Below are 14081 nucleotides of genomic sequence, written 5' to 3'. Positions count from 1 at the left end.
ACTCATAAACATCAAGGGTATAGCCAATGGCCTACAAGCCATAGAGCCACAAACACTGCGCTTATTGGTCCTCCCTGTGATTGACAACATCTACGGCCAATTAGAAAGGGAATTCAATGCCCGCGCCTTGTGCGACTGAGCTGCGTATTGTAGTACACTACACACTCTATAATAGTGTGATGTGAGACTACAAGAATGAGAGGTGTGTGAACAGAGGCAAATAAAACTGTACTGACAGATATATATATAAATATATACATACAGAATTTTTTGTTTTATTTCAGTTCGGTAAGTTTCCACAAAGAATGAATTGTACCTGCAGTCATTATTTTTATAACAATATTGGGATGTAGGAGGATATAAGGAAGGAAATCACTTACACTTAACCAATTTTGTTCCTCCCAACTTTTGTCCTAAGTCATGCACTGACCCTGCCACTTACCCCGCACTCTTGTAGTCACACACAGAATAACCCTTCCTGTGACACCTCATGTGTATATAATGCCCCATTTCTGTGGGCCACAAGCTGTTTACTACCTGCTTGTGGAGCCCATATAAAACAAAGTGTGCCACAAACTAAGTGGCACCGCTCCTCCTCCTGCAGTAATTGGCAGTCTCCATAAGGAGAACTCTTATTTCCTGACCCTAAGGCTGGCGCCACACGTGGCGCTTTTGTCTGCGTTTGCGAACGCAAACGCAGACAAAGTCGCGCCCACCGGGGAGGGCCTCGGCCCGATCGCATCGGCGTTTCTATGGAAACGCCTGCGATCGGGAACGAGCCGCCGGTGTTTCGTGTTAATTTAACGCGAAACACCGGCGTCTCGTTCCCGATCGCAGGCGTTTCCATAGAAACGCCGATGCGATCGGGCCGAGGCCCGCCCCGGTGGGCCCGACTTTGCCTGCGTTTGCGTTCGCAAACGCAGACAAAAGCGCCACGTGTGGCACCAGCCTAAGGCAGTGATGGGCAACCTTTTGAGCTTGGTGTGTCAAAATTCGCCAAAAAACCGAGCATAACTCGGGTGGTGTGTCACCTTGAAAAAAAAAACATAATTTTGTGATATTTATAGTTTAAATAACACATATGTATAATTATTTAACTTCTAGGGTACTTTAATCCTAGGTTGTGTGATTGATCCTACCATGTACTGCAGTATGGCAGTATATGGGGATTCTCCACATCATCTATTTATTACAATGTGCTGGACAATCTCTCAGCCTCCCGGCTACTGCACCTGGCCGTGTAGGAGCCAAGGATGAAACTTAACTCTCCGGCGGCCGCGTGTCACTGAAAATGGCTATGCGTGTCAGCACTGACAGCCACCTTCATTTTTGCCCCTATTATAATACCACAATATACCACAATTTAATCGGGCCCCCTACCTTCCCACACTCACACACACACACAATGATGAACACTTTTTTCATCCACTATCTTTTTTCTGTTGTCCCCTAACCTCCCACTTACATTGTGCCCTTCCGCTTCCCCCCTCATGTTGTGACACCCTGACATTGTGGGCCCCTCTACCTCTAATTGTCTCATCCTTTCCTTGTTGATATGTACCGTATATTCCGGCGTATAAGACGACTTTTGAAGACAGAAAAATCTTCTGTCTTCTCTGGGGTCGTCTTATACGCCGGTAATCCTGACCGCCCGCCGTGTATTCACGGTGGCGGTCGGGTCCCGGTGCATGGAGAGGGCTCATGGGCTGAGCCCTCTCCATAGCCGGTAAGTCTTTGCTGCCGGCAGCCTCAAAGAGATAGCGGCGCATGGGCGCCGCCATCTAAACTAGGATCGCCGCTCCCCGTGACGTCATCGGGGGCGGCAATCCGTCTCCATGGTAGCCTCGGGTCTTCCGAAGACCCGAGGCTATTTCGTTTTAACCCCTTCATTACAATGTGCTGATAGCACATTGTAATGAATGAGGAGGAAAATCCCCATATACTGCCATACTGTAGTATGGCAGTATATGGTAGGATCGATCAGACAACCTAGGGTTAAAGTACCCTAGGGAGTCTGAAAAATAGTATAAATAAAAATTTAAAAAAAGTAAAAAAAAAAAATAATAATAAAAAAACCTAAAATTTCAAATCACCCCCCTTTCCCTAGAACTGACATAAATATAAATAAACAGTAAAAATCATAAACACATTAGGTATCGACGCGTCCGAAAATGCCCGATCTATCAAAATATGATAACGTTTTTTCAATGCGTTTAACCCTGTAACGGAAAATAGCGCCCAAAGTCGAAAATGGCACTTTTTTGCCATTTTGAAAAATATAAAAAAAATCTATAAAAAGTGATCAAAAGGTCGTACAGTCCTAAAAATGATATCATTGAAAATATTATTAAATTTCGCCAAAAATGACACCACCCACAGCTCCGTACACCATAGTATAAAAAAGTTATTAGCGCCAGAAGTTGGCAAAATCAAAAAAATAATTTTTGTACAGGAGGTTTTCATTTTTGTAAATGTATGAAAACATTATAAAACCTATCCAAATTTGGTATCCCCTTAATCGTACCGACCCAAAGAATAAAGTAGACATGTCATTTGGGGCGCTCAGTGAAAGACGTAATATCCAAGCCCACAAGAAAATGGCGCAAATGCGTTTTTTCACCATTTTCATTGTATTTGGAATTTTTTTCCCGCTTCTGAGTACATGGCATGGAATATTTAATAAAATAAAAATTTAAGGTACAGTATGGTAACATTTACAGTAAACTGGACGATGGTAATGTTATTGTTGTATGCCTTATGTTTATGAGCGACAGTTTTCCTGCTATATACCTGCATGTCATAAGAATTTAAATTAAAAAAAGGACCATGTTAAATCCAAATCTGTTTTTTTTTTAATTTTTACCGGTGTTTTGTATGCGTTGGAAAAGGGGTAGTCTTATACGGCGAATATATCTTAAACTCTATATTTTAACAGGAAAGTAGGGGGGTTGTCTTATACACCAGGTCGTCTTATACGCCGGAATATACGGTAATTTAGAAAAGCATCAGTTACGGCTGGTTCTCATCTGCATTCTGGCTTCAGTTTTGCAGTTTCCGTTCAAAAACAGATGAATAACTGATCCTTTATTCCTCTATAGAATTCAATGGACATGTAATGGCGTAGTATCCGTTAGTATCAGTTTTTACAACTTCCATTAGACCTTCCGTTATATGAGCAGATAATTGGATTGAAAAAATGGATGACTATAAAATAATGAAAAACTGAAACTGACACTAAGAGGCTGCATTTACACGAACGTGTGGTTTCTCCAGTTCTGTATTTTGGCGTATGTGCCTGTATATACGGGACGATTTTCAGCCATATGCGCACTTATTCACCATATGTCACTGTATGCGTAATATATCCGTATAACTACGTATAGCTCCTGGTCTTCCTAGATACAAAACTTATATTTACGGCAGTATACTGTGGCTACAACGTATGACACCCGTATTTTATATGTTCCCAAAGACTTCAATGGAGCATACGGCCACAAGAATGTGAGAAAATAGGACATGCTCTATATTTTTATATGGCTTACATACGTTACGGTACGGTGACAAATACGGCCATTCAATGTATGATTGTATGGCCATAGGAATGAATGGTAACTTATTCTGCCCGTATATACACCCGTTTTCGTACGGTTGTGTGAATGCAGCCTAAGGCTACATTCACACAATGTATTCCCGCTGTACCGTAGTACGGTGGGCATACATCGGCGATGAGCGCCACCCACCCTGCCCCTCTCCATAGCTATAGATGGCTGCGGCGCCGTATTATGGGGAAAGATAGGACATGTCCTATCTTTCTCCCGGCTACGGAACGGTGCCATACCACTCCCATACAGTTTTGTGAGGCCATTGCCATATATGGGGGCGTATATGCACCGTATATACGTCCCCCATACATTCATGTGAATATAGCCTAAAAAAAGGCATAGTATTCTTTTTTTTTTTTTTTAAAGTGTTTCGGTAAAGCAATTTCCATTAAAAAAATGATACTTTGCTATTAATTTATCAGTTAAGACATCTGTTTAAGGCTGCATTCACACGAAAGTATGAGAATATATGTTTGCCACCGTAGAGAGGAGAAGCGGTAACCCCTCCCCTCGATCCACAGCTCATAGTGCCGTAACACAAGGAAAGAAAGGGCATGTCCACACATGCGTCACCATATCGCTCCGTACGGCCATTGCCGTCTATGGGGGACGTATGTACGGCCACAATGTCCCCCAACGGTCGCCTTAAGGACCAGGCCCTTTTTTGTTTTTTCGTCTTTATTTTTCACTTCCTATTTTAAAAAATCTATGACTTATTTTTTGCATGTAAAGAGCTGTGTATGGGCTTGTTTTCTGCGTAACAAATTGCACTTGGTAGTGGTGGTATTTAATATCCTATGCCTTATACTGGGAAGCGGGAAAAGAATTCTGAATGCAGACAAACCTTTGGTGGTGATGGTGGAATTACAGAGTGGGCAGGTGTGTTCAGTCAAGATACAACTCCAGTACACTTTGTATATGGTACAGTTTCAGCCAAAAGCCAAATATCAGTAACTGTTTGTGACTAGAGTATCAACCACTCAAGGATCCCTGTCTTGTAATATCAGAATTGGACCCCCAGACGCCAGTTATCCTACATGATGAAATACAAGGGTAAATGCCACCTTAGCTCTGGGTTCTTCTCACAGGATGTGGGGGAGATTTGTTTAAATCGCTAGCGCTGTCCTGTAACTCACCGCAGATGTAAATAACCACAGATGAGCCGTACACAGGTTTGCACTGGCTATCTCACAGCAATTTTGCCTAGTGTGCCTTTGACAGGTGTGAAAATAGCTTTAAAATCTGCATTCAATTTGGCAACATAATCTGCATGTATCACAAGATAGGGTTTAATTTAGGAGTTCGGTGTGGAGAATATAACGTTTGTGATAGGGTTGGCTACCTAAAACTAAGTAGGTACAAAAGAGTATAATACCATAAACTGTAGGACTTGCTGTTTCTACCAATTGCTATTGTAGTAAGTAACCATCAATCATTTAGACATACACATGGCAAGGTTTGCCTAAAATGTTTTTATTTGTGCGTTTCCCTTATCAACTCTGGCAGGCTCTTCTTAGTGTTGATTATTTTGGTAGAGTAAGTAGTTCACCATCCTTTTTGGGATATCCAGCTGATCGATGAAACCTAACTTTCCTATTTGATATAGCCTTCTTCTTATGGTTACACGACACTGAGACATCAGGGATCTGGGATACACTGCAAAGCAATAAACAGAGTTTCATTTTGGTTTGTTATTTTTAATTGGCTGCAAGAATAGTTTTATTCCTTAGTCACAGCAAAACTTTACCAACAATAAATGAATGAAATAATTAGAAGGATTGGATGATGTCTTTATACCAAATGTTTTTTAATAGGATAAATTCTGTCGTGCTAGAGGGACAACATCACTGCAGTGTCAGATTGTCTAGCAGCAGTATGCAGAATGGAGTGATTCAGGGCAGCTAGGTCTCCATCTACCAGCTCTGAGAGAAATGCAAATGACTGATGGGGACTGCAGCGTCGAAATCTGCAAGAGCATGAGGAATATAAGATACATAATGGCTAGAAATGGCAATATTTTTCATGTTCCCACTGAAGTTGTTAAAGGTGAGTTACAATATAATACTATTGATGTGCTCTAGTCTAATACTGTAGATTAGGCCCCAATGATCAAACAATGTTTCTATAAGTTCCTTCAAAGTGCCATACATTTTTTTCCATTAGCATAGCAGTACGAGGGCTTCGTGTTTCATTGATAAGTTGGATTTCTCTAAAGACCATTTTAGGGTAATTATACTTTATTAATTAAAGCAAGTTTTTTTTTTCTATGTTTTACTATTTTACATAGTCAAGACAGCTTATTAAAGGGAAACTGTCACCAAGAACCCAATTTGAGCCTCCTCCATGTCCCCATCCTCAAACTGTTATAAAACGTCTAGCATGAGTGGTTTAAACAGTAATTCATATTAAAGGTTACCTGGCTTCATGCCAGCCTGTGTCCCTGAGGATTGGAAAATGCTCATTTGTGAGTTTGCAATAAAACCTGTCCTCCTTCCAGTCACTCATTGCCCCCCCCCTTTAACCCGTTCACGACCCGTGACGTATTAGCACGTCACGGGTCGGCCGCGGGTGCATGGAGAGGGCTCACGCGCTGAGCCCTCTCCATAGCCGGTAAGTCTTTGCTGCATATTGCAGCAAAGGCTTACCGGTAACACCCGCGATCGGTGCCAGCACCGATCGCGGGTGTTTTCCCGCTGATCGCTGCCGGCAAAGATGCCGGCAGCTTCAAAAGGATTGCGGCGCCATGGGCGCCGCCATCTTTTTGAGGATCGCCGCTCCCCGTGACGTCATCGGGGAGCGGCGATCCGTCGCCATGGTAACCTCGGGTCTCACGAAGACCCGAGGCTACTTCGGGTTAACCCATTCATTACAATGTGCTATCAGCACATTGTAATGTATGAGGAGTAAAATCCCCATATACTGCCATACTGTAGTATGGCAGTATATGATAGGATCGTGCAGACACCCTAGGGTTAACGTGCCCTAGGGAGTCTGAAAAATACTAAAAATAAAAAAAAGTTTTAAAAAAATAAGTTATAATAAAAAACCCTAAAAACTCAATCAATAAATAAACAGTAAAAATCATAAACACATCAGGTATCGACGCGTCTGAAAATGCCTGATCTATCAAAATATGATAACGGTTTTTCACTGCGTTTAATCCCGTAACGGAAAATCGCGCCCAAAGTCGAAAATGGCACTTTTTTTGTCATTTAAAAAAATACAAAAAAATCTATAAAAAGTGATCACAAGGTCGAACAGTCCTAAAATTGATATCATTGTAAACATCATCAAAATCCGCAAAAAATGACATCACCCTCAACTCCATACAACGAAGTATAAAAAAGTTATTAGCTCCAGAAGATGGCAAAATCCCCCAAAAAATTTTTGTACAGGAGGTTTTATTTTTTTTAAATGTATGAAAACATTATAAAACCTATATAAATTTGGTATCCCCATAATCGCACAGACCCAAAGAATAAAGTAGACATGTCATTTGGGACAGACAGTGAAATCCGTAAGATCCAAGCCCACAAGAAGATGGCACAAATGCGTTTTCTTACCAATTTCACTGCATTTGGAAATTTTTCCCGCTTCCTAGTACACGGCATGGAATATTCAATACCATCTCTATGAAGTGCAATTTGTTACGCAGAAAATAAGCCGTCACACAGCTCTGTACATGGAAAAATAAAAAAGTTATGGATTTTTGATCATGGGGAGTGAAAAATGAAAATGAAAAAACAAAAAAGGGCCAGGTCCTGAAAGGGTTAAACTCACAGATGAGCATTTTCCATAGGATGGAGTGGAACTCTGCTCTGTGCTGAACACTCCCCAGGGACACAGGACACAAGCTGCAGGGGGCCAGGTAAAACTTTAATATTAGTTATTGTTTTAACCACTAATGCAAGAAGTTTTATAAAAACAGTTTGGGGATAAGATATTTATTGTCTTTTGGGACATGGAGTAGACTCAAAAAGGGTGACAGGTTCCCTTTAAAAAAAAAATAAAGACATACTCAGTTTTTCTATTACCACATTCAATTGCCATTTTTACAATCTATGTAACACATTACTGGGGTATGTAAAACTTTTTTTAGTTTAGAGAATTTAATACATATTTAAATTATGCAATCATTTTGTAGTATCTGGTAGCTTATGTGGTGATATCAATAATGTGTGTATCAAGTCAAAATGAGGGAAATCAATGGCGTTATTTTATAACTTCACCTTTTTCTCTCTCCAAAAACTCCAAAGCGGGGCGTTGTGCCAGTGACTGGTACGCATTCATGTTGGGAAGATGTAATCGTGCACCAAAATCAATGAGAAAATTTATAAACTCTGGGCCACAGCCATGCCTCAGACATGTCTCGAGCACGGATACAGGATTCTTCATCCTTCTTAAGATGTCCTGGTCTGTACAATTGTAATTAGGTTCAGCTCCATGAAGAAGAAGAGTTCTGAAGCATTCCAAGTGCCCATACACGGCAGCAAGGTATAAGGGTCCAGTGCAACTTGAGCCAGGTCTCTTTGGTCTCCTCCTTGCCCTAGTATTAACATCTGCACCATATTCCAAAAGCTCCTTCAAAATATTGACATGACCAACCCGAGATGCTGACAACATAGGAGAGCAATTATTATGAACACTGCCACGAGGATTGGCACCAGCTTTTAATAATTCTCTAACACAGTCCAAGTGCCCTGCACTTACAGCTGCAAAGAGTGGAGTCTGTGCTTTTGCATCTAAACAGTCCACCTCTGCTCCATTAGCTAGGAGGACCTTCACACACTCCAGAAATCCCTGAGAAGCGGCCAGTCGCAGGGGGGTGACTGGGACACCCCAACCACTTCTGCTCTCTATGTAATTCTTGTATTTGTCTTGGTGCAACAAATCAAATAGTAGTTGTGGTTTGTCCATCTGCACTGCAAGGATGATCTCACAGGTCTCTTCATGATCGTCTTCATGTCCTCTGTGTTTTAACATACAGAATCTGTGGGATTTAGCGATATATATGATTACAGTTGCCGCTTTTAAAAGAAAAAATTGTGGCAAGGTTATAGCATTTCATTTAGAGCCTTTACTTTGAGACAGATATTAAATAATGCACAAGAATTTTGGCACAATCTTCAGGCCTACTCCAGATTTCTCATCCAGCATTGGACACCTTTACCTAACTGCGAGTCATATTTTGCCACCCTTTTTATAAATCTGACATAAAGAGTTTTGTTCCTTTTTTGGTGCAAACCCAGTGGAATAAGCAATAAGAAACATTAAAAGTGTTATACCAATCGTCGTTGTTATTTCCTTTCCATAAAATGAGTAGCGGTCTGACTGCTGGGACCTCAAACAATCACAAGAATGGAGGAGCTGAGTGTACCAGCAGTTACACCACCACTGATCATTTTCCCCTCTCCCTTGGATACTTGGTACAACCCCTTTAAAATTCCTTCCTATATATAACTTCTGCCTCCTATATCTTTCTGATGTAGTTCCTTCTGGCTGAAAGACTGCATTTAAAAAAAAAATGTATAGATGAAACCATATGGCTGGAAATCGGGAAGAGAGGAGGGGGGGGGGGGGAGATTAATAACTCCAAACACTTGAAATGCCAAAAAATTACAAGACACCAGAAAGCATAAAAATACCCATAAAAATGCATTTTCATTTTTCACTCCAAAAACTTAGAGCTTTTTCCAAGTTTCCACTAGTTTCCAGGTAAAGAGCTGTGTGAGGGCTTGTTTGCTATGTAACAAATTCCACTTCATATTGACTGTATTTAATATTCCATGCCCTGTACTTGGAAGTAGAAAAAAAATTCCAAATTCAGTGTACCGTATATACTCAAGTATAAGCCGAGACCCCTAATTTTAACACAAAAACTGGAAAAACTTATTGACTCGAGTATAAGCTAAGTGTGCTGGCACGCACTCTAAAGCCGCTGACGGACGGATCGCACTGAAGACCCATGGGGACGCCGGAAAGGAGAGTTTTGATTTTTCTTTTAACCCCTTAACGCTCTGCGCCGTAGCTCTACGGCGCAGAGGTATAAGGGATGTATGAAGAGGGCTCACGGGCTGAGTCCTCTTCATACAAAGGTGGGGGTTTTTGCATTTTGCAGAAAACCCCCACCGCTAATAACCGCGGTCGGTGCTTGCACCGATCGCGGCTATTAATCCTCTCAACGCCGCCAGCAAAGTCGCCGGCGGTGTTTAAAAGACGGCGGCGATCGGTTACCATGGTAGCCTCGGGTCTTCTTTTGACACGAGGCTACATGGCTTATGCAGGTTCGTTACAATGAGCCAGTGGCTCATTGTAATGTATGACCTGCAAAAATGCCATATATTGCAATACTGTAGTATTACAGTATATGGTAGGAGCGATCTGACCATCTAGGGTTAATGTACCCTAGATGGTCTAAAAAACAGTGAAAAAAAAAAGTTTAAAAAATAAAAAAAATTAAAAAAATTAATAAAATATTAAAAGTTCAAATCACCCCCCTTTCCCTAGAACGGATATAAAACATAATAAACAGTAAAAATCACAAACATATTAGGTATCGCCGCGTCCCAAAATGCCCGATCTATCAAAATATAAAAACGGTTACGGGTGGCGGTGATCTCCGAGGCGGGAAATGGCGCCAAAATGTCCGAAATGCAACTTTTACACCTTTTTACATAACATAAAAAATGAAATAAAAAATTATCAAAATGTCGCACAGACCTCAAAATGGTAGCAATGAAAACGTCACCTCATTTCGCAAAAAATGACCCCTCGCACATCTCCGTGCGCCAAAGTATGAAAAAGTTATTAGCGTCAGAAGAGGGCAAAAAAATTTTTTTCTTTTTTGTACACATTCGTTTAATTTTTGAAAATGTATTAAAACACAATAAAACCTATATAAATTTGGTATCACCGCGATCGCACCGAACCAAAGAATAAAGTAGGCGTGTTATTTGGAGCGAAGAGTGAAAGTCGTAAAAACTGAGCCCACAAGAACGTGCGTTTTTTTTAAATTTTTCCACATTTGGAATTTTTTTTCAGCTTCGCAGTACACGGCATGTTAAAATAAATAACATTACGGGAAAGTAAAATTTGTTATATAATAAGCCCTCATAGTAAAATAAGCCCTCACACAGGTCTGTACACGTAAAAATGAAAAAGTTATGGATTTTTGAAGTTGGAGAGCGAGAAATGAGCCGAAAAACCCTGCGTCCTTAAGGGGTTAATCAACTGGGTGGGGAGCCGGCTGTACGACAAGACAAGGAGGCCGGCTGCATACTGGGGCAAGGGCCGGCAGGCTATATACACTGGGGCAGGGGCCCGGCCGGCTATATACACTGGGGCAGGGGCCCGGCCGGCTATATACACTGGGGCAGGGGCCCGGCCGGCTATATACACTGGGGCAGGGGCCCGGCCGGCTATATACACTGGGGCAGGGGCCCGGCCGGCTATATACACTGGGGCAGGGGCCCAGCCGGACATATACACTGGGGCAGCGCGCTCAGCGTCCGATATATTGGACACTGAGCGTCAAGAGGTTAATACACCCCCCGTACCTCTGCGCCATACACACCGCGCAGAGTGTGAAGGGGTTAATATGTTAAGCACATGGGAAGATGTCCCATCACTACACTGTGTGGTGTTCTATTGGCACAGATGCACTGGTATTATGGAATGCTGCTTACTTTCTAGCGATATTGTTGGAGGACCGGAGGCCCAGCCCTGAAGAGTGTGCATCCATTTAGATCTTTTTTTCCTTCGTATCTATCAATCATCTATCTATCATAAATCTATCCATCTTGATCTTTATATTGAGGGGGGTGGGGTTTACATCACATGCTGGGGCACAAAGCACCAGTGTATACTATATGTTGTGCCAATGATCTTAGTTTTAACCATATTGTAGAATTACATGCTGAGTCCTGATGCCAATTCATACAACCAGTATCAGGAGCCAGAGTGTAGTAATCGGTGTAGGGGGGGTTTACCAGAGCTGCTATGTCTGAAATCAGGAGTACAAGCCCTGGCATAGTTCTTGGCTTATGTCACAGCAAGTCAGCGTGAAGAGAGCTCGACTACTCCAGGGCATTACACCCTGTGCCTGCTCCAGTTCCCAGACAGTATCAGGGCATCGGTATAGGATACATGGCATTTCTATAGCAGAATCTGCTGCGCTGGGGATCAGCAGGTGTAGGGACTACTTGAACACAGCAGGTAGAAGCAGACTCTAAAAGCAGTGATGTAACAACAGTGAAAGGTCAATGAGAGACACACACCTGTAAAGCATTCTAGGACTTGTGGTTACACTGCCTCTTTCAGTGCTGTGCATGAGCCCGCTAGGCCCCTCCCACACAGAATAGATGGCCCACAAGCATCAAAATAACAAATAAAAAAAGTATTTATAATTCCAGGTAACCATTAAGAATGCAATCTTGAAATATTTTAACCTCTTTGGAAGGTTTTTGAAGTCATTAGTTTCTTGGCATAACCCCTTTAAGGGGTTATTTATTATATGCTGATGTTAGCTCTGCCCAGCATCCGCCGCAGCCGGATACATTAAGAGGCAGGGGCCTGCGCAGCATTTATAACGACGCCAGGCCCTACCTGGCGCAGAAATAAACGCAGCCGGCAAACGTATGGAAAGTCGCCTGCTGCAGGGAATGCGCAGATATAGAGGTAATAAAGATATAATAAAGTGCAAATTCTTTCAATATAGACTGTGAGGCCTATATATGTTATTCCATTACAGGTGGTCCCCTACTTAAGAACACCCGACTTACAGACGACTCTCAGTTACATGTTGGATGTTGGTAAGTTACTTTACTTTAGTCCTAGGTTACAATAAACAGCTATAACAGTTGTCTGCAATGAAGCTTTATTGTTTATCCTGGTTCTTATTACAATCCAAAATTTTTTAAATCCAATAGTTAAAGTAACCGAAAAATAAATTTGACTGGGGTTACAATGATAAAGTATACAGTTCCGACTTACATACAACTTCAACTTAAGAACTAACCTACAGAACCTATGTTGTACGTAACCCGGGGACTGCCTGTACTGCATAAAGCAAGAACAAGTTGATAGGCTTCACTGTGTCCATATAGTAATACAACATTAACTGGAAAAGTACATGATAAAAATACTGACTAAAGAGTCAAACAAATCCAACCAAACCTGCATTTCACACCGGGCTCGTTTTCACAAATTTTGCAACTTTTTCAGACGTTCACATCTCAATTTTTAAGATGAAACAGGTGTAACAGTGTAAAACTGTTGCGGCAAACTTTTCCAAACATGTGTGAAGGGGTGAGCAGAAATACTAAGAACAGCCCCGCAGAGTGTATGGTATTGTTCCTGGTAGGAAGAGAAGAGACCCTAACACTTATCTGACCTTTTAACCTCTAAAAAAAAGCCGTCTGCTTCAATTGAAACCTCTCATATATTAGTGCAACAAAGATGAAAGTTGTGAGATACATGGAGCAATTCCTGTAGGTGACCAAAGCAAACTAAAAAAAAATGATTTCCAGTGTTTTTTTGCATTGGAGAAGGAAATCCTTGGATTGTGTTATTCATACCTGAAAGGAGCAGTCCCCAGCACTTCCTGGTCCCAGCTATGGCTATGGCTGACTGCGACAAGGAGCAATGAGCCAGGCACAGAGATGACAGCTTCCTGCTAGTAGGTAGCCTGCAGGCATGTACAGGAAGCACATCACAATACACAGCAGCCATGGGAGCAGCCAGCAGATGGCGCAGCTTACAACAGTTTACATTTGCTAGTATCAAGTCTGGAGATACATGCATAATAAATAATATACGAATCAATTTACAAACATAATAGGACATTACAGAGCAATGTTATGGTCATATAAAACAATAGGAATCAGGGTGCGCAAGAGCTTACAATCTATGAGGAGGAAGATGTGATGCAGAAGGTGATGGAGCTTGTATAGATAAGATACATGCATAATTATTGCTGCATGAGCTCTCACCAGCCACTATGTATATTTACAAAAGGTTAGATACTTAACCCCTTAAAGACGCAGGATTTTTTCGCTCATTTCCATCACTTTTTCATTTTTCCGTGTACACAGCTGTGTGAGAGCTTATTTTCTGCGCAACAAATTATACTTCTCAGTGACGGTGATACCAAATACAGGCAGTCCCCGGGTTACATACAAGATAGGGACTGTAGGTTTGTTCTTAAGTTGAGTTTGTATGTAAGTCGGAACTGTATACTTTATCATTGAAACCCCAGCCAAATTATTTTTGGTCTCTGTGACAATTGGATTGTAAAAATGTTGGATTGTCATTAGAACCAGGATTAACAGTAAATCTTCATTACAGACACTTGTGATAACTGTTATAGCTGATTATTGTAGTCTAACACTAAAGTACAGTAAATTACTAATATCCAGAGGTCCGTTTGTAACTAGGGGTCGTATGTAAGTCGAGTGTTCTTAAGTAGGGGACCGCCTGTAT

At 41.6% G+C, this 14081-nt stretch overlaps 1 protein-coding gene across 2 annotated transcripts; it reads right to left on the bottom strand.

The window, feature by feature from the left end:
• Positions 1-5055: 5055 nt before the first annotated feature.
• Positions 5056-13324, bottom strand: LOC140076955 (ankyrin repeat and SOCS box protein 12-like). 2 transcript variants are annotated; one of them, XM_072123764.1, is made up of 3 exons: positions 13178-13324; positions 7832-8592; positions 5056-5258 (listed from the first exon to the last, which is right to left on the bottom strand). In XM_072123764.1, exons 2-3 carry the CDS (start codon positions 8583-8585, stop codon positions 5116-5118), a joined length of 897 nt encoding a protein of 298 aa, XP_071979865.1. In that variant the 5' UTR covers positions 8586-8592; positions 13178-13324; the 3' UTR covers positions 5056-5115. The 2 variants fall into 2 exon arrangements, with proteins under 2 accessions (XP_071979865.1, XP_071979866.1); XM_072123765.1 differs by lacking the exon at positions 13178-13324 and adding an exon at positions 12777-12942.
• Between the last annotated feature and the right edge of the window lie 757 nt (positions 13325-14081).

Source organism: Engystomops pustulosus, chromosome 9, assembly GCF_040894005.1.
Source record: "Engystomops pustulosus chromosome 9, aEngPut4.maternal, whole genome shotgun sequence".
Taxonomy (NCBI): Eukaryota; Metazoa; Chordata; class Amphibia; order Anura; family Leptodactylidae; genus Engystomops; species Engystomops pustulosus.
This window is presented reverse-complemented; position numbering and strand designations above follow the sequence as displayed.